This window comes from Trichoderma citrinoviride, assembly GCF_003025115.1.
Source record: "Trichoderma citrinoviride strain TUCIM 6016 unplaced genomic scaffold BBK36scaffold_7, whole genome shotgun sequence".
In the NCBI taxonomy this organism is placed as follows: domain Eukaryota; kingdom Fungi; phylum Ascomycota; class Sordariomycetes; order Hypocreales; family Hypocreaceae; genus Trichoderma; species Trichoderma citrinoviride.
In genome coordinates, this window is record NW_020194715.1 from 478,866 (window position 1) to 505,390 (window position 26,525).

The window sequence follows — 26,525 nt, forward strand, 5'->3', positions numbered from 1 at the left end:
AACTCGATAGACACTCCCAGACCTCGGCCATCGAAACCCGCCCCAGTTCCCTATAAGGAAAAGTTTGCTGAGGCAAGACAAAGAACTATCAAGTTGAAGTTTGTACTGTATCACAAGTAGGAGAAATCTCGGCAAGGGAATAATCTGACATTCTGGAAATAAAAAGAAACCGCCCCTCAATTTGCAGGTTGTGCCACTTCGTTGCCGAATCGCCGAACGAACTTTAGGAGATAAAGTCTGGTGAGTACTAATAGTACAAATGTATGAATCGTGTGATTAGTATCAAAGTGGCTGACCCAGATTGACTTCTGACAACTTAATAATAGTAGATGGAGATTTTCATCCAGGGGTCTCAATTTGTCATGCACGACATGGCTCCTCAGTAGTTATGGAGTTGGCAACTTGAAGCATTACTAACCCATCCATTGCCCTATGAAAGAAAATCGGCAACTTCTGCCGCACTTGAACGAGTCGACGTCAACACCTTTTAGCCACAACACACAAACTCATCTCCACGTGCCAATAAAAACCTTGGAACAAGCCTCACCTCTCAAGCAACGCCGCATTAGTGTCAAGTGTCAACAAGCAGACAGTTCTGGAAGAAATACCGAAGAGATCCGGGGTAAATTGTTCATCTTAGCACAAGAGTCGCCTAGCGCAGCCTTCTGACTGGCCACTTTGACAATTACCGAATCAAGACAACAGTGACACAAGATGCCGAAAACGCGATGTCATCAGAGTTGAGACAAAAGCCGTGAAACTACGGGCCGGGTCAAGGTCGATTCCCGATCTAGCTCCCCCCTTTTCCCATGCCTTAGTACCTAAGGTAGTGTTAGTTCTAGAATCACGCAACTCAGAAGAGACTTGGCTTTGTCAAATGTGGATATCGGAGTTGCATACCTATGTATGAGTGACGGACTGATCCACCAAGAAGGCGGCATCCCCAGTCTGGTCCTCCCCACGCCCCTATCAATGGGAAAAAAGCTATATAAATCGTAGACACGCCCCGGAGACAACTTCAATCAAAATCCTCTCACAACAATTCCATTCCATCTCCAACAAAATTATACCCAACTCAACTATCCCAAACCATCTCACACCTACCCCAAAACCAACACACACACACAATGACGCTTCCCCAGACAACAAAGGCCATCGTCAAAAAGGCCACCGGCAAGGTCGCCATCGAAGAAGTGCCCCTCCCCAAGCTCCGCGACGGCTTCGTGCTCGTCAAGACAAAGGCCGTCGCCATCAACCCCACGGATTGGAAGTCCATCGACAACGAAGACCCCAAGACCATTGGCGCGAGGAGCGGGTGCGACTTTGCGGGCGAGGTCGTCGCCGTCGGGGCGGGCGTGGACAACTTCAAGGTTGGGGATCGGATTGCGGGCATGAACCCTGGACTGTGAGTCTCACCCCTTGTTGCAACTCATCTTGTCAAATCCTGACAAGCTGCATCACCCTATCACCTATATACAAAGATGTCGTACGAATGAGAGAGACTGACATATCTGCAGAAACGCCGTTGAGCACGAAGACGGCTCGTACGCCGAATACTGCATCAGCCAAGCAGACGTCCAATTCCACAACCCCTTCAGCGACGAAGAAGGCGCCTCCCTCGGCATCTCAACCTTCACAGTCGTACGTCCACTCTCTCTCTCCCTAACCCTCCTCTCATCTGAAGCAAATCTCAAAACTCATCCAACTAACTATCATCGAAACAGGGCCAAGGCCTCTACCAAAGCCTCAAGCTCGCCCTCCCCTCAGACCCCCTGCCCACCCCCGAGCCCATCCTCATCTACGGCGGCAGCACCGCCTCGGGCATCCTCGGCATCCAGTTCGCCAAGCTCTCCGGCTACAAGGTCATCACCACGGCGCGCCCGCACAACTTTGAGTACCTCAAGTCGCTCGGCGCCGACGCCGTCTTCGACTACCGCTCGCCCACCGTCGTGGACGACATCCGCGCCGCGGCGGGCGATAAGCTGAAAGTCGCGTGGGACTGCATCTCGCTCAAGGAGTCGGCCAAGATCTGCGCGGGCGCGCTGTCCGACGAGGGCGGCAAGCTGGGCATGCTGCTGGGCATCGACACGGCGGTCGTGCACTCGATTAACCCCAACATTGAGGTGTCGCGGACGCTGGGGTACTCCATCTTTGGCAAGCCGTATGAGCGGTATGGCGACAGGTCCGAGGGCAGTGCGGAGGATAACGAGTTTGCAAAGGAGTGGCGCGATTTGACGGAGCAGCTGTACCGGGAGGGCAAGGTCAAGCCGGCGAGGATCGAGGTGAACCGCGGTGGAAGCGGGCTTGAGGGCGTTTTGAAGGGCTTGGATGAGCTGAGGAACGATAGGGTCAGCGGCGTGAAGCTCATCTACACGATTTGAAAGGATGGCGTCACACAGCATATAGCATAGTAATGTACGACGGATATGAGAACTTAGATGAATCAAGTTTCACCAATACTACCTAGTCTAGCTGAGAGCGCCGCAAATGCATGTTCGGTCTAAAAGTGTCAACGTCAAGCGTTGAAGATTAATGCAACCTAACCATCAAGTTAAAATCCTCCTCCGAGATACACACTGGTGTATACTATATAGTTTTTTCCCGTTTCTCCCAATTCCCTGCATGCCAGCGCATACACACTTTTTCATCATCAAAGGGTATCTTAGCCGTCCCAATCACCGTTTTTTTTGTTCTGTTCGCAGAGATCCTTCTCTCAGTCTTGTTGACTTAAGCCCACTTGCCCAGGAGAGCCATGATGGCGCAGCCGAGGTAGAGCGAGACAAGCATGAATGTCAGACGCTTCTTGTCCTGGGTGCGGTAGGGGTTGAAGAGGAAGTCGCGGGCAATCATCTCGACGAAGCCGGTGTAGATGAGGATGCCGGCAGAGGTGGCATCGAGGACGCCCGACACGACGTTGGCCGTGAACGAGCCGCTGTTGTAGGTGGTGCGGACGCCAAGGCCAATGGCGATGGCGAGGGGGGTCGTCAGGCCGTAGGCGAGGCACAGGGCCCAGGGCATCCAGCGGAGGTGCTTGGGGAAGGGGATGACGCTGAGGCGGGCGCCGATACCCAGGCCCTCAAAGGCCTGGTGGAAGACAATGACGGGGTACAGGGTCTTGAACTCGTCGCCGACGACGCCGAGGTTGAGGCCGATGATGACGCTGTGGAAGAGGACGCCGAACTCGAGGATCAGGAACGCGGCGATCTGAGACTGGAAGCCTATAGCCGCCTGCTGGTTGTCGCCCTCAATGTTCTTGAGCTCCTCGACGTCAAAGGTGTCGTTGGAGGGGGTGCCCTTGTCGCTGGTGGCGGCATCGGGAACGCGCTCAGCGGTCTTCCGGTTGGGAGGGATGGCGCCGTCCTGGTCAGCAGAGTGAAGGCCCTGGTGGTCGTGGTGGCTGTGGCCGCCGGTGGTGATGGTTCCCTCGACCTGAACGTGGGCCATCTTGTACTTCCTGTCGACGTGGTACTCGGCCAAGAAGTCCAGGAGGAAGATGATCATGGCGGAGGCCATGGCGATGGCAGGAGGCCAGGTGTATTCAGCCCAGCCACCGGTCATGCCAACGCAGGTGCCGGGGCCAATCTCTTCATAGGCAGGCTCAAGGAGATGGATGAAGGCAGTGGCAATGATGACACCGGCGCCAAAGTAGCGGGCGAAGAGGTACACATAGAGGGGGATACGAAGGCGGCGGACGCGCGTGGCCAGGACAGGGAAGAGAGTCGTTGCCGTGGAGGTGACGAGGATGACGAAGAGAGCCGAGACACGGAGGCCCAGGTGTCCGTTGTACTCGTTGTCGCCGGCATTGAGGTAGCAGATGATGTCCTTGGGGTCAGCCGTGTCGAGGTCGACAGAGTTGGGGTTGAAGTCGTCCGCCATGGTGGTAGCAGATGAGACGTCCCGATAATGAAGGCAGTGTCAGAGCTGCAGATGGGTGCTGGAATGTGATGAAGGGATGTGATGAAGAGACGTGATGGTGGTGAAGAAAAAAGGAGAGAGAAGAGAGAAGAGAAGGGGAGGGAAAATGTCCGAAAGGTTGGGTTCCAGGCTTATTTGAAGGCAGATGCAAGGCGAGTGTGTGCCAACGCCAGGCTCCACTGGATCCCTCGACCAGAACGCCCCGGGCAAATCAGTAGGCAGAGCAGCGGCTCAGCCTCCCGCATGCCAGCAGCAAGGCTGGCCAACCGTCGAGCAAACGGGCCTCGAGTCCTCTCTGGGGTGGAGATGGCCTCGGGATATGCCAGGCTGCTATTGGAGCGCACGGATGGTCTCGCCGAGACCCTGGGTCTTTTATCTATAGTCAGTCGTTAGTAGGCGCAGGTTTTGATATCTCAGGCGAGTAGCACGAGAACCATGATGGCCAGGGTGGTGGCCAGGGTGGTTGGGCCACATGCAGACTAGAACGCCGAGGAGGAGGGACATACGGAGTACAACTTGACTTGAAGTAGGTGAGATGGAACAGGAACAGGAGCAAGACGCAGCTGGCCTCCTTTTCTTTGTGTTCACGGATGAATGATTTGAGTTGATTATGGTCGAGGCGGGGTGAGCAGCTATGCAAGGGGCCGTCTGTTTCTGGCCAAGGCCATGTGCGTGGCCTCGAGGGTGAGACACTCCCGCCAGCTACTTTTGAAATTTTGATTGTATATTTAGACTTTTCTCTTGTCCCTCTTCCCATGTGCTGTTGGCGGCATCTAAGTTCTTCTCCACCGCCAGAAGACTAAGACACAATGTGCATGAGAGGCTGGACCGAAGCAACAAACACGAAAAGAACCAAGACGGAAGAAAAAGAAAAGCGGCAAAGTGGATGCTTGTCTCAGACAATTCTTCTCATCGTGGCAACAAACAACTGTATTTTCGAACTCTGTTCCTCTCTCTTTTTCTGTATTTTTTCTCCTTCGATTTTCCATCTTGAGCGTCATTTCTTCGTCTTCTTCCTCCTTCTCCTCTTCTCGGCCAGTGCGGCTGAGAACCTTGATGGTTACACGCATAAAAGGCTTATAAAAGTTTAGGTCCCCGTGGTGGTGAGAACCTTGATGGCCGCCTTGGTGCTGATGGTGGCTTGTTGGCCAATGGCAGCTCGGCAAATTACAGGCAAGCCATCCAACGTGGGTTTTCAGTGGGAAATTGATATTATCACAGGTTGCCAGACTCCATCAAACAGGTGCAGAAGGTGAAAATGTTTTCACTCCCCTGGTCAGTCAGTCTGTCAGTCGAATGCCATTCTTCGGAAAGCGGCAGCGGACCTTTTCTTCTGCCGTGTAAGAAGGGTTCATTGTCTGTGTGTACCCTTGCCTCGTGGCCAGAGCGTTGCGAGTTACTCTGAAGTACAGCGTCTGTGCAATGCTGGTTGATAATACGACAAGAGGTTGAAACAGAGTTTTCCAGTCCGTGACATTGCTCTGGTTGTGTCCGGCGACGAGTCTTCGAGGTCGTGGAAGAGCGGTGGGAGGGGGGTTGGCCGGAGACACAGACGCGGAGCCTGGTGGCACAGGATGGATTCCATGGAGTAATGAATGCAAATAGTGCCTCAAAGGGGGATCAAATGGTCCGACAGGGTTCGGTGCAAACTGGTCGAGGTGGTGTGGAATCGTACATACGTTTCTGTGGCCCGCGGATTGCTTGGATGTTGTGTGCCGTGGGGGGCCATCTGAGTCGCCTTGGTCATTCGCCGTCGCATAGACGTCTGATTATCTGCCATTAAAACTATGTGCTAATACCCTCTGTATCCCATATTTCTACAGCATCTTGGCCCAATATTCTTGGGCAAACATCGTTTCGCTCAAGCACTGCCGTGTCTCAGACTCGAGGTCTCTAGACAGAGACCGAGGCATCAAACAACTCCCGAGCCCACTACTCAAATACCACATAGAGGTCAGAGCGGTATGGCAGTTATTTCCGTTTTAAAGGAAGCAGAACGGGTAAAAAAGTTTTCTCGAACGTCGTCCTTTCAGTGGCGTCCCACACGTTGTCCTGTGCTGCAGGACGTTGTGTTCCTGGCCCCCTTGGTGTTTAATGCAACGGTTCTGCACATATGTGTTGCATCTCACGCACAGCAAACATGGGCATGGGTAACTTCCACAACGTTCTTCGTCACACGAATTCATGTTACTTGATGCAGCTTGTGATGACAAATAATCTCTACCAACACTGCAAGGGCGCCGTTGACACTACATGTCATCTACTCTCACGTTCTATGTCGGCGATGTTGGACCAACTCTCACCTCCATGGCTCGTACCACCCTATAAGAAACCCCCTAAAACACAATATAGAATGCAGTTCCTTCTCAATGTCACTGTTGTCATCCATCGGATCCTCGCTCTCACATATGCATCTCGTGGGGCTCAGCCCAGCCTGCCGAAGCCTCCCGCATGTCCCACCACATGACGCCATTTCGCGATCCAGCCACAGGTTACCACCGCATCGCCGCTAAGCCTCATGTCAACGCCAGGGTGAGATCAAAGGGCGTCAAAAAACGATCAAAGGGCGTTGTCAAGAGGCTAAATCAACTTTATTTCAACTTCTAGCAACTTTCTGATGCCATATCACAGTGCTGAAGCTGGACGAAGCAGGCATTTGTTAGATATTACGTGCAGTGTCTATAGACTTGGCGGATCTCTTGCATCACCATTTAAATCATCATTGCTCGTGCTGCTTCCCTGAGCTCTGCCTCGAAGGACGCAGAGAATACGCATGTACGGACACAATACTCCCAAGTTTCTGGACGTTGAAGAAGACAGGTCTGTCAATTTGTCAGTCTGCCAACCTCCCTTGCCATTCACATGAGCTTCTGATGTTCACGTGCAAATGCACACTTACCTCTCGAATACCAACAATCTTGGCTTGTCAACGCCCTTCATGCTCCATGTTGAAATGCAAACGTACCTCCACCAGGGCAATGGCCAAATGCCTTGCGGGTTGGATTCTGCTCGCACTCCGAGATCGACTCTCGTTCCAATTGCTGTCCCAATTATAGGGTAGACAAGACCACAGGATGGGCGGCTGAACTTGCCTTGGCCGATTACTTACATAGAAATAGTACCTGTCGACAGCCCTCACATGCAGACCAGGTCAATGCAAGCTGCGCATCTGGCCGGCCAGCTCAGCTCCTGCGAATGTACTCCGTATTGTGAGACCTGTTTCGGCATCCTTCGAGTCTGTCCGCTTGACTTGCACCAGCAGCACAGGAACTACCCAGGCAATGGCATTCTATCCAATCAGATAAAGTACTGCTGTTTACCCTGCCCCTGGCAACAAATGGCTATTCTTAGCACAGTAAAGAGCAGAAACCACACTGAATCTACGGAGTAGCGAGTGTTATTATATTCCTTTGTGAGCAAAGCACTGCTTCCATCGCGATGTCGAGCAAACCACCGTAGCTCAAGCCACCCATGACTCAAGAAGACAGACAGTTCACACCGACTCCGGCGCGTGCGACTCAACCTTGGCATCCCCGTCTCCACACACGCAAAGCAGCTTCAAGCGCATCCCGTGTCTCACCGATGCAGCGCCCGAATGGCGTCCGATGGCAAGACCTGGACATGGATCCCGAATCGGGCATGCATTGACCGAGAGAGACTCCTCCACCACTTCAGCTCACAAGGGTCAAACGGCATCACTAACAGCATCGCTAACAGCATCACTGATAAGGATAAAGCAAGACAAGCCCACGACTCGCTGTCAGCACTTAACATACAACCGCCATAACTCGTACTAACAGAATCAAGCAACCAAAGCCGCCGAGCGCCCTCCCAGCACGTGTCCCATCCCCATATCCAATTTCCTACCATCCATGCAAACCGACTTCCGCCCCCCTGAGAGCGTTTGTGGAGAGAGCAAGCAACAAAACGTTATCGCTTGACGCGCTTCAAACCACGCTGTTCAAGATCTGGGGATGACCTATCTTGCCCATGGGGAGCGTCGCAGCCAGTACGTAATGGCCGCACCAGGATAGGTAGACGGGACATCATCGTCGCCCATCGCCTCTTTTTCCTGGTCCCGGGCCGGAGAGGTGTGGACCTTGTGTGTGTGTGGAGTTTTACAAGTACGCCGAAGAGGCACGATGGCTGATGAACGAACGATGAATTGGACGTTGTGTTCTTCGCTCCCGTCCAGCCACAAGATACTCGTACCAGTACAGTAGTATTACCACTTGCTATTACTTGGGCTAGTCGCTCACATCACGGCCGAAAGCACTACGCCGTAATCGAATAGTGGCAACGTAAAGACAACCAGTGCAGGGACCCTTTTGCTCCCACATCCTCTTTCGAGACAAGAGCGTTACCACAAGCCCGTGCAAATCACCTGTTGTCTTCAACTGGGTTTACAATTGAATGGCTTGCGTCGGCGGAAGAAGCAGAGAATGAGGAGCGAGATCCCGGCATAGAGTCACATCGCCCGACAGTCGGAGACGAAGAATGCCTGCTAGCCGCTGCAAAGGAGAAAAAAAAAAAAGTTCTCGATTCTGCATCATGAGCGGGACAGCGAAATCAACCCTTGCCCTCGTATGTAACGGAGATCATCCGCCCGCACGCAAGTTTTGCCAGCCCATCATCATCAAATCACCAAGAGAGACGCCGAGATCCTTCCCGCCAGCCCGACCTGCTAGCCTCCACTCGCCGGTGGCTGCAAAATGGCCCGTGGTCAAATCAAAGATAAGATATGTAACGGGAACCTGGAGAGCAGCCAGAAGATCATAAGAGAGCCACGTACCCCGTACAGTTGCTGATGAGTGGCCTTGGGTCCGGTGAAGACGAAGCAAATGGCAGCCAAAGAAAAACTTTCCATTTGCCTCCCGAACTGAAGCCCCAGTTTTCCATCCGCCTCTTGACCAGATCAGCCAGTCAGTCGGCGCGGCCAGGCTCGCATTTCCGCGGCAATGCCGACCGAAGATTTTTTTCTTGCTTGAGTTGTTTGCTTTTTTGCGCTCTTTTTTGTGAAGGCCTCGAGGCTTCTAGTAGAGCCGCAAAGCGTGTCGAGCCAAGCGCTAGAGAAGGCCGCTAGAAGGATGCAGAGAAGGGCGAAAAGCCGTGAGCTTGTTTAGATCCAGGGGGAGCATGGCTCGATGTGTCTGTACGCCCTTGAGATGACGAGTTTGAGATGCTCGAACTCGAAGTGTGATTCAAGTTGTGTCTCTGACGATCTCGTGTGCACTGAGGCTGGAGATGCCCTCGCTAACAAGCCGCCAAATCCTCCAGATCAACGCCTTAGGAATGACGCATTCCAGAGGACATCGCTGGACTGCTTCATGGCTTGACCGGCTTTCCTGTGCCGAGCACTGAAGCGGCTTAGCCCCCCCATCAAACTCTTCATCGTCGATGGGGCTTATATGGGGCGACGGCCTGAGGGTCTCGCCAGAAGTGATAAGCCAGAGTGTAGCTGTTCTTAGTGTAGCAGCCCGAAAACAAAAGGTAACGTTGATGTGTCCGAGTTTTTAAAAGGGAATACGACGCTCTTCTCCTTCTTACCTTGGTCTAATATAAGTTCAACGCTTGGGCCTGTCGACCCTTTTTCTGCCTCTCTTTTCTTCCTTCTTGGATGGTTTTGGTTTTGTGCGGGTGATATAGAGAGGTTTTGCCTTTCGCCTTCTCCCCCCCCCTTCCTTATTCGCAGCCTCACCTATTCTTTCTCTCATTGCCACGCCGACGAGCCGATTTCGATTTGTTTTGAAAATTGAATCGACCCAATTCTCTCTTTTCTATCGTCGCGTGGCCCTCAGACAAGCACCATGGCCGCCGACGACGCGACCCCGACGCCTCCCCCCGTCGGCCCCCTCATGACGGACGAGAAGCTCGTCCACGGCATCAGCGACAAGCCCGCCGGCGACGTGGCCAACCCGGACGTCGAGACGGGCCAGTCGGACGAGGGCCTCAAGCGGGAGCTGCACTCGCGCCACCTGCAGTTCATCGCCATCGGCGCCGCCCTCGGCACGGGCCTGTTCCTCGGCATCGGCGGCGCCCTGTCCAAGGCCGGCCCCGGCTCGCTCTTCATCTCGTTCCTCTTCCTCGGCTCCGTCGTCTACTCCATCATGACGGCGCTGGGCGAAATGGCTTCGTACATTCCCGTGACGGGCGCCTTCACCGTGTACGCCTCGCGCTTCATCGACCCGACGCTGGGCTTCGCCATGGGCTGGATCTACTGGTTCAGCTGGGTCATCACCATCGGGCTGGAGCTGACGGCCAGCGGCCTCATCATCCAGTACTGGACCGAGTCCATCAGCATCGGCGTCTGGATCGCCATCTTCTGGGTCGTCTTCACGGCCGCGCAGTTCCTGCCCACGTTCGTCTTTGGCGAGATGGAGGCGTACCTGTCGAGCATCAAGGTCGTCACCATTGTCGGCTTCGTCATCTTTGGCATCTGCGTCAACGCGGGCGTGGGCGACCAGGGCTACATTGGCTTCAAGTACTGGCGCGAGCCGGGCGCCTTTGCCGAGTACCTGGTCGACGGCGCCATCGGCAAGTTTGTCGGCTTCTGGACGGTGCTCGTCACGGCCGGCTTCAGCTTCCAGGGCACGGAGCTGGTCGTCGTCGGCGCCGGCGAGACGGCGAACCCGCGCACGGCCATCCCGTCGGCCATCCGCTGGACCTTCTGGGCCGTCTTTTTGCTCTTCAACTGCACCGTCTTCTTCGTCGGCATCAACGTCCCCTACGACAACCCGGACCTGCAGAACGGCTCGACCAACGCGTCCGCGTCGCCGCTGGTCATCGTCGCCAAGCTGGCCGGCATCCAGGCGCTGCCGTCCATCATCAACGCCGTCCTGCTCACCGCGGTCCTGTCCGCCGCCAACTCGGACATCTACTCGAGCAGCCGCATCCTCGTCGCCATGGCCGGCGAGGGCCACGCGCCCAAGTTCTTCGGGCGCACCAACCGCTACGGCACCCCCTACTGGGCCGTCGCCTGCTGCTCCGTCTTTGGCCTGCTGGCCTTCCTCAACCTGTCCAACAACGGCACCGTCGTCTTCAACTGGCTGCTCAACATCACCGCCGTCGCCGGCTTCATCAGCTGGGCCCTCATCAACCTGTGCCACATCCGCTTCATGCGCGTCCTCAAGTACCAGAACATCCCCCGCGACGAGCTGCCCTACAAGGCGCCCTTCCAGCCGTATCTTTCCTGGTTCGGCTTCTTCTTCAACGTCCTGATCCTCATCACCAACGGCTTCACCGTCTTCATCGACTGGGACACGAGCAGCTTCTTTGCCAGCTACGTCAGCGTCATGCTCTTCATCGTGCTGTACGTCGGGCACAAGCTCATTTGCAGGACCAAGATTATCCCCGTGTCCGAGGTGGACATTTCCAAGGGCCGGTCAGGGCAGTGATGAAACCTGAGAGACGATGTATTTGTATCCGAGTGTTGTGTGTGTGTGTTGCATGTGGGAAATAGCGAGTAAATGGTTGTGTTTTTGATTAGTCTTTTTGTCATTATATTCATGCTGTACGAGTGTCATGATCTACCGATAGTAATTGATACCCCTTTTATTGGAAATTGGAGCTGGAGTTGTGTGTTCCTTAAAGAATTTCCCTCAGCTGGCACTGTCACATGTCAGAGATGCAGCAAACACATTGTATTTCGTTTTGTTGGGCAATTGACTGAAATCTGTTGGAGAAGACGACAAATTAGCCTCAATGGGGGAGGCAAGATACCCCACGCTCGTCTCAGCTCCGCGATCGACACTTCGATGTCATTCGAGAGAACAGAGAGGACGGGATTGAAGCATGGAATTGCCGTCTCGTCAGCGTGGCTGCTTAGAATCAGAGACAAACAAACTCTAGATAAAACCTTGAATTAGGTGTAAACATGGCTTTTCCCTCCAGTGCTTTGAATAATCATCTCCGAGGAAAACAGCACAGACCGAAGAGAAAAGAACATTGAAGATGCCTCCAAACAGCAAAAGGCCACGCGACCCCAACACACGTAAAATACCACATTGCCATGGAAGGGCTAAACTCGATAGGGGAACGCAAATCGAAGCAGCAAATCTCGCCCATATTCACATGCAAAAAAGACCAATCACGGCCCTTTGAACAGCAACGGACTTCAACTGATAAGCCTAAAGCCCCACGAACGGACATTTTTTAGCTTGTGTGAGTCCCAGCAATAGCAGTTGGCTTTAATAACCACATGTTACGTACTTGGACGTGGTTACACGCTGTGGTATAGCTTCAGCTTTCCTCCCCCCTTCACAGTTTTTTTGCTTTCTGAGCCGCTTTCCTCACATCAGCATCGGAGTTTTTGTAAGTTTTGTGCCACGTTTATTCTCCGTTCCGTGATACCTGTTGCACTGCCTTTGATTTCATGTTTGGTAGACTGACCTTGAGTAGGGAGAGGCTTTAGAAGCTCAGCACGCTAGGAATCAAGTGGGCCATACGGAGGAGTACTCTGGCCTGACTGAGCCCAAATCCGCCTTGCTGGACGGCAACAAAATACGCAATTGAAAGGGATCAATTGGCATCTAGGAGGGACTCTGTATGAGATACTAGGCATACCAGCAGACGAAAACCTCCTCGGAAGCTCATATCCAACCATTGAGGCATCATCTTCCTCCTGGCGTGGAAGCGTTTCCCACGTCCGCCTCCTCTCCCCTTTGAGCTACACCTGACTCGCCAACCTGCCAAAATGAGCATCATCGACACCACAAAGGACCTGGCAGCGCTGTTCGAGCTGCAGGCTCAAGCCACGCCAGATGCCATTGCCCTGGAAGACGAGAAGCGCACCCTGACCTACGCGGAGCTCGACAGCCTGACCTGGGCCCTGGCCGATCGCCTCCGCCAGTACGGCGTTGGCCGCGATGACCTGGTGGGCGTCTTGATGGGACGCAGCGCAGACAATGTCATTGCGTCCCTGGCAGCTCTGCGCGCGGGAGGGGCCTTTCTCGTGCTGGAGCTGGCGTACCCGACGAGCCTGCTCCACGATGTCATTGACGACGCGAAGCCCACCGTCATCATCACGCAAAGGGCTCATGCTGCCAACATCCCGACGGGCGTAGCTACCATCGTCATCGACCAGCCCGAGCCGGAGGCTGCCATCAACGGCCATGCGGCGCCCATCGTCGTCGAAACGCGAGAGCCCCTGCCCGCCAGCGACGACCTGGACCGCCTGGCCTTTGTCTCCTACTCCTCGGGCACGACGGGCAAGCCCAAGGGCATCGCCAACCCTCACCGGGCCCCCGTGCTCAGCTACGACCTGCGCTTCCGCACCAGCGACCTGCAGCCCGGCGACCGCGTGGCCTGCAACGTCTTCTTCGTGTGGGAGATGCTGCGGCCGCTCATCAGGGGCGCCACCACGGTCGCCGTCCCGGACGCCGTCAGCTACGACCCCATCGGGCTCGTCGACTTCCTCGCCGAGAGGCGCATCACAGACACGCTCATGACCCCCACCCTGCTGACCACCGTCCTGTCGCGGCACCCGAACCTGGGTGAGGAGCTGCCGGAGCTGAGGTCACTGTGGCTGAACGGGGAGGTGGTCACGACAGACCTCGTCCGCCGGGCGTGCGCCGCCCTGCCCAACACTCGCCTCCTCAACGTCTACAGCGCCAGCGAGACGCACGAGATTGCCGTCGGAGACATCAAGACTTTCGTCGACTACGAGGCCCGCGTCTGTCCCGTCGGGCCGCCCGTCGACCCGGAGCACATCTACATCCTCGACGAGGCGGGAAACAGGCTCGAGCCTGGTGTAAGCGGCGAGCTGTTTGTCGGCGGCGACCTGCTCGCGAGGGAGTACCTCAACCTGCCCGAGACCACGGCGGCCGCCTTCCAGATGGATCCCTTCGTCACGAACAAGGAGGGCGCGAGAATGTATCGCACCGGCGACATGGCGCGGATGCTGCCGTCCGGCCTCCTCGAAATCACGGGCCGCGTCGGCGGCATGATCAAGACGCGCGGCTACACCGTCCAGCCCGGCGCCGTCGAGACGACCATTGTGAAGCATCTCGCGGTGCGAGACTGCGCCGTCGTCGCCCACGGAGAGGGGCTGCAGAAGCAGCTGGTGGCCTACATCGTCCCTGACACGGAAAACGTCCAGGGCCGCACCATCGTCGTCATAGACGACCTCGGCCACAGCCCCGTGGCCCGGCGTGCGCTCTCCGCTCACCTAGCGCATTACATGATCCCGCCTCTGTGGGTTGAGCTCAAGGAGCTGCCCACGCACGCCGTCTCCGGCAAGACGAACCTCAAGGCGCTGCCTCCTCCCCCTAGGCCGAGGACGCCCGTGGAGACGGCAGCCACCAAGCCGGAGAAGAACGTCACCATCAAGATGGACACCATCGTCAAGATGTGGTCCGCGGCCCTCAACGTCCCCGTCGCCAGCATCACGCCCAAGCACGACTTCTTCGACCTGGGCGGCCACTCGCTGATTCTGGCTGATCTCGCCAGCAGGCTGACCAAGGCATTCGGCTTCCCTGTGCCCCTGGGTCCTTTGGCCGGCAACCCCACCCTTGAGGGCCATCTCGAAGCCGTCAAGGCCGCTCGCGACGGCCACGCCGAGCAAGTCCAGGCCGACCTCCCCGCCGTCCTCCGCGCAGACGCCCAGCTGCCCGAAGACATCCAGCCCCATACGGCGGCGCCGCAGATGAAGCGCCTCAGCGACGCCGAGACGATCCTGCTGACGGGCTCGACCGGCTACCTGGGCGCCTTCTTGCTCAAGGCCCTCCTGGAACACACCTCGGCGCACATCCTCTGCATGGTGCGCTTCACCGAGCCGACCGAAGACTGCCGCCCCGCCGGCACCGCCCGCATCCGCAAGAACCTCATCGACCTCGGCATCTGGAGCGACTCGATGCTCGACCGCATGGAGATTGTCCCCGGGAACCTCGCCCGCAGCCGCCTGGGCCTGTCGCCGGAGGCCTTTGAGGAGCTCGCCTCGCGCGCGCAGGTCATTGTCCACGCCGCGGCCACGGTGAACCTCGTCTACCCCTACGCGGCCCTGCGCAACGCAAACGTCGGCGGCACGAGGGAGATTCTCCGGCTCGCGTCTCGCGGGGGCGCGACGGTGCACCACATCTCGACGAATGGGGTCCTGCCGCCTTCCCTCGAGGGCTGGTCCGAAGACGCCATGATTGACTTTGACGACGTGCCGACCAAGCTGCAGGACGGCTACGGCCAGACAAAGTGGGTGGCCGAGAAGCTCGTCGTCGAGGCCAGCAGGCGAGGCATCCCTGCCAAGATCTACCGCCCGGGGACCATCAGCGGGCACAGCGTCACCGGCGCCGCCAACACGTACGACCTCCTCAACGCCCTCGTCATCGAGTCGCTGCAGCTCGGCCAGGCCCCGGACGTCGCGGACTGGGTCGTCGAGATGACGCCCGTCGACCTCGTCAGCAGGGCCATCGTCGCGCTGGCAGACCACGCCGACGGCGAGCAGCTGGTCTACCACCTCGGCGACTCCAAGCCCATCACGTCGGCGTCCCTCTTCGACGCCCTCGCCGAGCTGGGCTACGAAACGGGGCGTCTGCCGTGGGACGAATGGGTCGACCTCTGGAACGAGAAGCGCGGCTCCCGCGGCGGAGGCGACGACCCCTTCACCGTCGACATTCTACGCGGCGGAATGCCCACCGTGGCCGGTCTGCAAGGAGCCATCGTCCTCAAGGACGACGCCACTCGGCCTGCGCTCGAATGCTACGGAGTGCACCGCATCGACATTGACAGCGCCCTGCTGGAGACGTACACGAGGCACTTTTACGCCAGGGGCTGGCTTCCTCGCCCGCCTCGCCGTCTCACGACCAACGGAACAGCCGCCAAGTCTGCTGCCGTGAAAAGGGGCCGCTTGGCAGGCAAAGTCGCCATCGTCACGGGGGCCTCATCCGGCATCGGCGCCGCCGTCGCCGCCGCCCTCTTTGGCGAGGGCGCATCCGTCGCCCTCGCCGCCCGACGAACCGATGCCCTCGAAAAGCTCAGATCCAGAATCACCTCTGCGAGCAACACCACCAAAGTCTTCATCCACAAGACCGACGTCGCCGACAAGGCCCAAGTCGACGCCCTCGTGCGCGAAACCGAACGCGCCCTCGGCCCCGTCGACATGCTCGTGTGCTGCGCCGGCGTCATGTACTACACCATGATGGCCAACGTCCGCACGGAGGAATGGGAGCGCACCGTCGACGTCAACTGCAAGGGCCTGCTGCACTGCCTGGCGGCCACGGTCCCGGGCATGCTGTCCCGGAAAGCAGGGCACGTCGTCGCCATCTCGTCGGACGCGGGCCGCAAGGTGTTCCCCGGGCTGGGCGTCTACTCGGCCAGCAAGTTCTTCGTGGAGGCGACGCTGCAGAGCCTGCGGCTGGAGACGGCGGGGACGGGGCTCAGGGTCACGTCCGTGCAGCCGGGCAACACGGCGACGGAGCTGCTGGGCATGTCGACGGACGCGGAGGCGGTCAAGAAGTACGGGGAGCCGTCCGGGGCCAAGATCCTGGAGCCCGAGGACGTGGCGGGGGCGATTGTGTATGCCGTGTGTCAGCCGGAGCACGTTGCTGTGAATGAGGTCTTGATTGAGCCGAGGGATGAGCCTATCTGATGCCGGAAGGCCCATGAGGCTTGCTTGCCCTTGGAGAGAAGGGAGAGACAAAAGGAACGGGGGGAAGAATATCCGGGTACATGGTAAAAGCTATGTATACAAGGTATATATATATATATATATATGCATCTCACATCTCGGTCACTGTTACTTGGAATCTTTCCATGCTATAGTTCTATACTGTCAAAACTGTATGATTCTACATTTCAAGCCAGTCTCTTCAGGCAAATTGTTCAGTCCTGACTGAGTCTTGCCTCCATCGCCACGTCGGACCATCGCTCCCAAGGCGGATCGTCGGCCCCTCGAAATTGCAACGCGCAAGCAGCGCCCCACTGCGGAGCCGAGCAAGCCCCGATGCTTCGGGTTTCAAGTGCCTGAACACTTAGGACTACTAGTAATACTCGAGACCTCTCACCAGAAAGAGAAATCAATATGTTTCTTTTACTTTCAAACATCTTGCCGAGATGGGAAACATAAGAACCTTTACGCGTTCCTGATGATTTGGATATGATGGAACGCGCATCCAATGCCACAACCGTTAGGGCCATTCGTCTAGTTCACCTGCTCCATAACATGACAACCTATCAACTTGGGCTCTTTGAAGGACCTCACTTTTCTGGTGAAGATGATGTCGATCATTGATGGAGTTTGAGCCACAACACACAACTCGAACGCAGTCTTAGGGTGGAACTCGGGAAAAGATAAAAAAAAAGGGGTCGAGGCCGCGTACGACGATCCCCGACTACAAAATCGCTTTATAAGATCCATGGGAGCATGTACTTTGTGCCCACCTGTTGAACTTGTTTTATCCGTCTATTCTTTTGTTTCGATGACCTCTGCCTAGTAATTCTGTTTCTTCGATTCTTGTCTTTTATCCTTTGTCTTTTTTTAGCCTCTGTTCACATGGTCTGGCATACGAAAACTCGTTGAATAACCCAAGCCGTCTCAGTCATTCCTTGTTTCAACACCTGCGATGAGCCTCTTCTGATACCCCCCATTCGACAACTATACCAAAAGACTTGCCAAACGTCCCAAGTCCTTTCACCCCTCTCAGCATATGCCTTCATAATCTCACACACAACAAAAAAACCAGCATGTTCCACCTCCCCATCCTCCTCACAGCCCTCCTCGCCCACTCCACCCACGCCGACATCCCCCCCCTCACAAACACCTCCGAGTTCACCTCCCTCACCACCTCCCAGACCGGCTTCCCCAGCCAGACCTTCCGCTCCTCCCCCATCGTCGCCCCCATCTTCCTCCTCAACAGCCCTCCCCAAAACGACAACCTCGCCGACAATGCCTCCCACATCTTCCTCGGCACCGTCTACGGCACCCAACGAGCCGGCCCCATGATCTTCTCCGCCCGCGACCTCAGCCTCGTCTACGCCGACCAGCAGTACGAAAACACCTACGCCTCAAACGCCTACCTCGTCAACAACACCCGCTACCTCGGCTTCTGGGAAGGCGGCCACACCCGCGGCCACGCCAACGGCAACTGCCTCTTCTTCGACGAGGCGTACAACCTCAGGTACAACGTCACCGCCCAGGGGCTCAACGACGCCCGCGCGGACATGCACGAGCTCAGCGTCACGGGGGCCGGCACCGTCATCTTCTCGACGTACTTTAACATACCCTTTGACTGCCGGCCCGTGGGCGGGCCCGAGGACGCGCTGCTCATGGACAGCGGCTTTCAGGAGATTGACCTGGCAACGGGCGAGCTGGTCTTTGACTGGCATGCTTCCAAGTATTTTGCGATTGATCAGTCGTACGCTGAGTATACGGATGCGTATGGCGTGAGCCCTGATTCGGGATTCGACTTTTTTCACATCAATTCCATCCAAAAGGCAAAGAAGCTTCCCCATATCCTCTCATACTCGGGCGCCTCAACGAAGACACAACTCACTAACATGACAATTTCTTTTTGCAAAACAACAGACAGATGAAGGCGACTACCTCGTCTCCGCCCGCCACCTCTCCGTCCTCACCCTCATCGACCACAAAACCGGCTCCCCCCTCTGGATCCTCGGCGGCAAGCAGAACCAATTCACCGACCTCTCCGGCGGCGCAGCAACAAACTTTTCCTGGCAACACGACGCCCGCATCCTCCCCTCCTCCTCTTCTTCTTCACCGAGTCCATCCAGCAGCAGCAGCCTCACAACAGAAGCACAAGCCCAAGAGACGCACATCACCCTCTTCGACAACCACGGCGAAGAGTCCGGCTTCTGCCCCCCCGACACGCAGTGCTCCACCCGCGGCCTCCGCATCGCAATCAACCCGACCCTCCGCACAGCCCGCCTCGTGTCCCAGTTCTTCCACCCGGAGGGCATCAACTCGGGCGCCATGGGCGGCTACCAGACCCTCGACAGCGGAAACGTCATGACCGCTTGGGGGTACAACCCCAGCTTCGTCGAGTACACTCCCGACGGCACGCCCGTGCTCGACGTCCAGAGGGGGGCTATTGGCGGGGCCGAGGCCGTGCCGGATATGTTTGCTTATAGGGTGCACAAGGGGAACTGGGTGGGCAAGCCTTCGTGGCCGCCCAGTATCGCCGTCGAGGCACCCAATAACAGCACCCACGAGGCCACAATCTATGTTTCCTGGAATGGAGCAACAGAAGTCTCTTCATGGGCAATCGTAAGCTTTCCCCTTAACCTCTAGATAATCCTTCGTATAGAGAAAGGCTAACCTCCAAAAGTTCGCCTCCAACGACCACAAAACCATCAACAACCACACGAACCTCCTCACCCAGTCCCCCCGCCAAGGCTTCGAAACCATCATCCCTCTACCAAGCACAGACGCAAACAGCACTCGTCGATATGTCGCCGCAGCAGCCGTCTCTTCGTCCGGAGACGTTCTCGGGTCAACAGTGGTTCTGGATCTCGAAGACGGCGGCAAACCCGCCACGGTCACGAGCGACATTGTCTCCCTGAAGCCTCCATCTCCTCCACCTGTCTCGTCGCCATCGGCATCAGCATCACCATCGCCATCACCATCAAAATCAGAATCAGGATCAAAACTAGCATCGGCATCACCATCACCATCAGCATCGGAGGCGGCATCAGCCGAGGGCCGAAGCTCAAATACAAGCAGCATAGGTGTAATGGGAGCCTCGATATTCAGCGTTGCCGGAATCGTCTACGTGGCATCATACTTTTGGCGAAGGAGGAGAACAGGGCCCGGCCATCAGGAGGGATATAGAATGGTCAACCTGAGAGATTGAAAGAGTCAAATATTGTAATCAGATGTAGATAGTATAGCCCAGTTCATAATCTACCAAGCATATACGGATCATCAACCTCGTGCAAGTAGTGTTGCAAGTCATGGCAGCAACCTAGATTTGCCTCTGCAAAGACATGGCGCCATCCATCCGCCAGCTTGCATTCAGTAGCGTCTCTTTGACATACTTTTCTGCCGCCGCCTCTGCCGCTGCCTCTGCAATACTCTTCATCTTCTCATCGAGCTCGTCCTCAATCACTTCCATCCTCTCCTTCGCATCGTCGTCCACTTGGTTCAACACACGTTCAACCTCCTCCTTGACCTCTTCAATCACATCATTGGACTCCACCTTGAGATCTATGAATTCGTCGTCACACCGCTGTGTGACCTCTGCCAGGATGTCTTCTCTCTCTTCCGTATCGTAGCGGCATGGATCCACGTCGACAAGCTTTTCTCCCAGCTGCCTGATACTGTCCATTATACGCTGTTCCATCTCACTGAGCATGACATTGATAGGCGGCATGTCACTTTTCGCTGAGCAAGGTTTGCTTTCAATGTCAGGTATGTCACGTTTACGCTTTTCTGTAGTTACCTTTCGTCAGTACGAGACTCGAATAGCGCGGTCTGAAGTCAGGCTTACTGGACGCTGATCGATATGGCGGAGGAGACTGCGCTTCCAGATCACTGCTCGCAGGGGTGCTCGCGGTCGTGCTTGCGTTGGCGATCTGACCTCCTTTGCCAGCATACAATCCACTGAGATTGCCGAGCTCGGTATTCCAAGTCGGACGGGGCGAAAAGATGGAGGCCACTTTCTTCAAAAGGCTTGATGGAGTCGTGTCAGAACTGTTGAGTCGAACGACGAAGTCTGTCACTGTAGAGATGGCCACAATAGCGTCCAGCAGGGCTTTGCTCCTTGGCTTGGCATTGATAGGCTCCTTGGGAGTGATTAGGTCGGGCTTCGATTGCAATGAGAAACAAAGTGATCGCGCATTGTTCTCGTTGTGATAGGTGATGAATTTGATGACTTCAGGCCGAATGTACAAATAGATGGCTCGCCTATTGGGAGGCTTGCTAGACTTGATGTAGACGTCACCGCAGAGCCTTAGGAAAGCTCTGTTGGCTGTGTTGTCGATGATAATTTCAAGATCCAGGGAGTCTGTATTTCGCAGGTCGCCATTCTCGTCGGTCCAGGATACCGTGTTGTTTGAGCAGTGGATTTTCATTTCGTCAGTCCTTGTCGCTGCTTCATTGGAGCTAGGCACTGTCGGCTGTTCAACATTGTCGCTCTTCTTGCTGCCCAAGTCACTCCTTTCGTCACCCTCATCGTCGCCGTGTTGTGATTGCCGACTCGGCCTGTAACGCGTCAGTTCATCCATCACACCAGGAAGAGAATCCATGTCGCCAGAGTCGGGAAATCGAATCGAGGTGGAGTTGAAGAGCGTAGTGATAAGCCCCGCCGCTCGACAAGAAGAATCGCCTCAGAGACAGTTTTGCAAACCGGAGGTGGAGAGGCAACCCTCAATCCACGGCCTTCAAGATCCCGACCCGCATCACTAGCAACAGCGGCGATGAGGCGCCGACCGGATCAAGCATGCAGGAGAACAATCTACCGAGGACGACCCCATCCAGTCGAGGCGGCACGGCTATCCACGTAGGCAGAGCGCCCAGTGGAATCACACGAGGGCTATCTCACTAACCCGGGCGGGAACGAAGCTTGCGTCAATGCGTCATCGTCGGTGTTGGCGACCGTGTCTTGCGTATAGGCGGAGGGACTGTGAACCATGGCAGAAGCGACGGGCGATGCGCTTGTGCGGGTTGGAAGCATTCATGGTCCTGGAGATGGAAGAAGAAGAAAGTGGAGAAGGGAGAGGGCGGAGCGCGAGATTGATGGGGGGCCTCTCATCACATGATCAGTCATGTGATTTGCATCACGATCTAACTAGTTCTGGAGAGCGAAATTCCACGCTAACCCAATTGGAAGATAGTCGGTAGACCCGCTTCAAGCTTCAACACCAAGGCAATTCACCCTTGTCACCTTTCAAGCATCACAGCCATTGACTTGTATGAGAGTCAATCACACGACCATCAGAACATTCTAGCAAGATACAATGCCTATACATCAGCATTCAATGTTCCTGAAAAAAAAAAAAAACAAGTTCCCTGTTCCGGACATCCTCGCTTCTGCTATGATTTTCACTTCCAAACTACTTTTCCAACAATAATTCCAGTCCAACATACACATCCAGGAACATCCAGAGACTAATCTCCAATCCTTCAAAACGCTCGCTCCAAACGTCCAATTCATCAAGCGTCGTCAATCACAGTGCCATTATCATCAAACTCAAAAACCTCCTCCAAGGCCAGCGCACTCTCCGAATCCCGTGCAGCCTCACGCTGCAGCGCCAGCGACGTGATGAGTTTCTTGTCCGGCCGCAGAATACCCCACATCTCTGGAATCACAAGCACCTTTGAGGTCTCGCCAGGGTCACTTCGCGTCATCGCCTTGATGTAGGCCAGTTGCTTTCCAGCCATGTTCCAGACAAACTTGTATCCGTTGTGGTAATGGCTTTTGAACGTCGTGGAAGCCTTCAGGAGCTGCCAATGGCTCAACGCCGAATCCTTGTTGGAGTCGTGAAGCAGAGCTGGGAACTCGCCGCTCGCAAGCAACTCAGGCGGCGGCTGTATATCCAGCCATTTCTGGTATATGGCTTCGGCCTTGTTCGCAAACGTTGAGTTTTCGATTGCATCACGCATGGTCACACTCCATTCATCCTTGAGCGCAGCGATACTGCGCCGAAGATATGTCAGCAACTGTCTGCAGCCGTGAGAATTGTTCGCCTGCTCGTCGTAGATATTGTTGAGCTTCGTGAGCTCCGAATCGTAAGTCTGTGCCTTCACATCATTCCCGTTTATGGAGTTGCTGAAGCTGGTCAAGACGTCCTTGATGACCTTTTCGGCAACGTCAAATCGCAAGTAATCGAGAATATGCAGTCGCCCTTGCTTGTCGGGTAGTCGCGAGCCCTTTTCTTTTGCATATTCAGGGTCGTTCAAAAAGGTCGACTTCTTTCCAAGATGCACCGTGAGGAAACGGTGCCAGTCGTCCTGAGTAAACTCAATGCCCTGCTTGCTCTGGTCAACCAAGTAGCCGAGCAACTGGCTCAAATGTATAGCGGCCCTATCTTTAACCGAATTATGTGCGTAACACAGCTTTTCCTTGTATTTCGTACACCGACCAAGAAACGAAGGCTGTAGGTTGAACAAAAATGCTCTGGATATAAACTCGACACAAGCATCCTCCAGATGCTCGAATCTGTTATTCCTATACTTGTAGTAGTTGTTGCTTTCGACCTCGTCCAGGATACTCTTGAATTGTGTGCCCATCTTGCGCATATATCCTCTCTGGATCAAGTCTAACGGCTCAGGCACGTCAGAGTTGCTGAAATTCTGGACAATGTTCTGGTCCCAGCACACCCACGCTATGTCGCCGTCGTAGTCGCCGCCGGATAGCTTATCAGCAAGGGGAACTCTGCCTTTGGTAGAGAAGATGATGACATCCTTGAGCTTTCGAAGCTCTGGCCGTGACACCACTTTCACCCTCTGGATATCGCTGGGTAGATGGGCTGGGGCTCTTGCCACCAAGATATCCATGCCCTCGAGCAGCGTGTCGGAGAATCCTTCAGCTTGGAACTTTGTAGAAAACGAAAGGTGCACCTCGTCTTCTTCGAGAGTCGACGTGAAGTCTGCAGCCATGTAGATGTAGGCCGAGCATGGTATGGTAATGTTCATCTTGGTTTTGAGAACATCAGCCTTCTTCGTGCACATGTCCCAAACAATGTCCTTGAGGAATTGCATCCTCCTCTGGTCGAACCCTGAATCAAGCAGAAAGGCGACCTTGTCCGCATTACTATTGGGAAGGCCAGCCAGAAACTCTGCTGACCCATCGAGCATTCGGTCATTCTTTGAGGGCCCAGATTGGTGTATCCATAGGCGGAGACTCATAGGCTCCTCCATGGCGGCTGCTTGCTCACCAAGGTCGGCGCGCAGGGCTCTCTCTAGATGCTCAGCCATCACGCGACGCATTGCGTCGGGCTCCGGCGAGTTGGCTTCTAGCACGGGTATGAATTGCTGGTTGAGAGAGGCCGACCTCAGCTCTGATGGCCAATTTCGTATTTCGAGTGTTCGGTGACGAGGGTCGTCGAAGTCGCATTCCCATTTCGTCTGCGACGGGTATATTTCAACCCAGTCCCGCTCATCGTCACTTTCCATATCAATCAACCACATGCCCTTTGCGCTCCCGAGTCGACCTTGAAAGCAACTGGGACAGTCGGATAGCCCAAGAGCATCGGCGACTTTCTTCGCCAGGCTCGGTGATATGCGGCCAATTCCGTCGTTCATCACCTTCTCACGCCCAAGGTCTTTGCGCTGGACCCGAATCTGCTCTTTTTCAAGTTCAACGGTTGGCCAAGTTCGGCTAAGGCCTGGTGATACACATGAGCGGCTGATCTCATAATGGAACTTGGGATATCGTGACTTACTTAATGCTAAACGAGAGAAGAGCTTGGTAATGGGCTGCTGGGAATTACGCTCGTTGTCGATGCCAATAGCCCATCTCAGCAGGCCGCTAAGCTTCATCTTGGTGCGCCTCTTGGTCTCCAAGGCCTCCTCCAACGGCGGGATGCTATCGGCTACAGAAGGGCTGCGGAAGTTGTTGCCGTCGCAAGCAAAGAGGTAGACCCTGTCCTGCGGGGTGCTACGAGTTGTGCCCGAAAGCTTCTTGCCCTTCACGCCGCGCACGTAGAATGGCTTCCAGGACCGCCCAAGAAAATAATGCCGTGACTTTGTCAGCCAGTCTACAATTTTTTCGAGGCTCTTCGCTTCTTTGAGCACCTTGGGGTCCTCATCTGATGATGACGATGGCGATGGAATAAGAATCTCCAGAAAGCGATCAGCACCAAACCGGCGGGCCAGCCGATGGCCCAGCTCAAGCTTCAAGGGCTGCAGGCGAAGACTGTACAACGGCCCACCGTCTTGATTGTAGACTAGTTCGGCTGAAAGCGTGGCCGTCTTGACCTTGGTCTGAAAGTCACCCAGTGCTGTTTTCCATGCCACAGAGTCGCTGGCTGGTGGTAAGCTTTTGCCACGGAATAATGGATGCCTTGAAATGGTCTCTCTCAGGCGGCTCTGATCGTGCCAGCTATCATTCGGCTCATACAAGAGGTCGAATTGCTCCAGCGAGACTTTGCAGTGAAGAGCAGCTCGCGTTATCTCCCATATAACAGCTAATGGTGCCTGTGTTAATTCAGGATGCGGCAATTTCGCTATGACACGCCTTGTTAGCAATAAAGCACGATTTCATTAGCAGTCCACATGCTTACGCCAGATATTAGCAAGTCTATCTTCAATTGTCTCGGGCGTACAGCCATTGCTGTCAATGAAACTTTGGGACCGCGAAGACTCATGCTCTCGCTTCTCATGAGGCTTGTTAGGTCTCCGAGGGAGAGTGTGTTCGATTGGGAGAAGACTGTCTCGACTTTGACCCACGTTGAAAGAGTGTGAGAAGGATTCGACTGTGGTTTGTTGAGACAATGGGTAGTCATAGGTCTTGTCTGGGTAGCTGGAGTCGACAGTCGTCTGGGTGATGAAGGATTCATCCTGAGTTTGCCTCTGAGAAAAGACTTCAGACCGAAAAGACGTTCGACTTGAGACAATCGACCTATCGTAGCGTGGATCCCGAGGGGCCGGCGGCGGCGGAGGGTCGTCCCCTGCATACAGAGAGCGACCCTCTGGAGTCATCGGTACACCGGGTGCCCTGAAGGAGTCCCTCGACCGGACCGGAAGAGCATCGACTGCATCATGGTGTTCGTAGCTGTGGGATAATCGGCCCCTAGCGCGCTTTGCCGAGTATTCTGCTATGTCCTGGGACACTCTCTTGCTCCACTGCCTCGACTCCACGCCATCGACATCGCAAAGGATCCGGAGCAGGCGCTCCTGGAGCTGAGCCCGAATGGCCGCAGATAGATGCCGGGTGGTGCTGCATGACGCAGCATCGGCCAGGATGATGCGGCCTTGTTGCTCAAAGCGGCCCAGACATGCAGCTAGCCGGTCGTCTCCTCCGTAATGCAACAGCCGTATCCTGTGGTGGATGTCGTCCACGCGCCTCTGCTCATCGCGCGCCTCGTCGTCGCTGAGCTGCCGGTCACGGTAACCGGGTTTGCGCAACTGTAACGCAAAGTTGTCGTCGAGGCGGCTGATGATGCGGTCCAGCTCCAGGCTCGACCGCTCATGCCCACGAGACATCTGCCAGCCTCTGTAGCCTCTCTGGGCCTCTATTGGGCCTCTATTGGGCCTCTCTGGGCCTCTCTGAGGCTCTCCGGCTGCCCGAGCTGACTGAGGCCAGCGATGCTCGCGCTCGTCGTAGCAGATCTCGGAACCCACCAGCTCGATCGGTCCTAAAGTGAGACTTGAGTTGCAACAAGCCTGTCCCTTTGCCTTGAAGGTGGATGCGGGCCAAGGCTAAACTGTGCCTCTCCCGCAAATTGCGGGGAAATTTCGCCGAGCTGTCAGCAAGAGGGAGCAGGACCACAAAAAGCACGTGTGCTGTCACAGGGGGCTGCCGGGTCACGTGCACCTTGGCGTCGCGTCACTCTCCTTTGCCCAGCTCCTCGCCGCCGGTCCGCCAGTTGATCCGCCTCGCAAGTCCCAGGCACTTCCGGCTCCTCCACCATCTCACGCTTCATGGAGATGCTCGGAGTTCGGCGTTGATGAAGCTGAGAAACTCGAGGCAACTCACCTCACCTGCTGGTAATTGGACGCTCGT

General features: G+C 55.6%; 7 protein-coding genes across 7 annotated transcripts; 4 read left to right on the top strand and 3 right to left on the bottom strand.

Annotated features, from left to right (window-relative positions):
• Positions 1-1,127: 1,127 nt before the first annotated feature.
• Positions 1,128-2,381, top strand: BBK36DRAFT_1119718 (GroES-like protein; the record flags this gene model as incomplete). The annotated part of the gene is made up of 3 exons (XM_024890619.1): positions 1,128-1,405; positions 1,518-1,641; positions 1,725-2,381. 3 exons carry the CDS (start codon positions 1,128-1,130, stop codon positions 2,379-2,381), a joined length of 1,059 nt encoding a protein of 352 aa, XP_024749554.1.
• A 346-nt stretch (positions 2,382-2,727) lies between these two features.
• BBK36DRAFT_1118903 (ZIP zinc/iron transport family) lies at positions 2,728-3,876 on the bottom strand (the record flags this gene model as incomplete). Its single annotated transcript, XM_024890527.1, has 2 exons — positions 2,728-3,261; positions 3,322-3,876. 2 exons carry the CDS (start codon positions 3,874-3,876, stop codon positions 2,728-2,730), a joined length of 1,089 nt encoding a protein of 362 aa, XP_024749555.1.
• A 5,843-nt stretch (positions 3,877-9,719) lies between these two features.
• BBK36DRAFT_1135344 (amino acid transporter) lies at positions 9,720-11,746 on the top strand (the record flags this gene model as incomplete). Its single annotated transcript, XM_024892613.1, is given in 4 exon segments — positions 9,720-11,309; positions 11,359-11,381; positions 11,416-11,709; positions 11,721-11,746. The coding sequence occupies 1 exon segment, from the start codon at positions 9,723-9,725 to the stop codon at positions 11,307-11,309; it is 1,587 nt and encodes a 528-aa protein (XP_024749556.1). The 3' UTR covers positions 11,359-11,381; positions 11,416-11,709; positions 11,721-11,746.
• Positions 11,747-12,607: 861 nt separating this feature from the next.
• Positions 12,608-16,492, top strand: BBK36DRAFT_1141098 (non-ribosomal peptide synthetase; the record flags this gene model as incomplete). Its single annotated transcript, XM_024893424.1, has 1 exon — positions 12,608-16,492. The coding sequence occupies one exon, from the start codon at positions 12,608-12,610 to the stop codon at positions 16,490-16,492; it is 3,885 nt and encodes a 1,294-aa protein (XP_024749557.1).
• Positions 16,493-17,586: 1,094 nt separating this feature from the next.
• On the top strand, positions 17,587-19,712 carry BBK36DRAFT_1118859 (hypothetical protein; the record flags this gene model as incomplete). Its single annotated transcript, XM_024890521.1, has 5 exons — positions 17,587-18,213; positions 18,428-18,623; positions 18,669-19,126; positions 19,188-19,442; positions 19,545-19,712. 5 exons carry the CDS (start codon positions 17,587-17,589, stop codon positions 19,710-19,712), a joined length of 1,704 nt encoding a protein of 567 aa, XP_024749558.1.
• A 111-nt stretch (positions 19,713-19,823) lies between these two features.
• Positions 19,824-21,491, bottom strand: BBK36DRAFT_1159286 (hypothetical protein; the record flags this gene model as incomplete). Its single annotated transcript, XM_024894186.1, has 3 exons — positions 19,824-20,290; positions 20,349-21,061; positions 21,406-21,491. The coding sequence occupies 3 exons, from the start codon at positions 21,489-21,491 to the stop codon at positions 19,824-19,826; spliced, it is 1,266 nt and encodes a 421-aa protein (XP_024749559.1).
• Positions 21,492-22,012: 521 nt separating this feature from the next.
• On the bottom strand, positions 22,013-26,005 carry BBK36DRAFT_1118900 (hypothetical protein; the record flags this gene model as incomplete). The annotated part of the gene is made up of 3 exons (XM_024890526.1): positions 22,013-24,186; positions 24,244-25,026; positions 25,084-26,005. The coding sequence occupies 3 exons, from the start codon at positions 26,003-26,005 to the stop codon at positions 22,013-22,015; spliced, it is 3,879 nt and encodes a 1,292-aa protein (XP_024749560.1).
• Between the last annotated feature and the right edge of the window lie 520 nt (positions 26,006-26,525).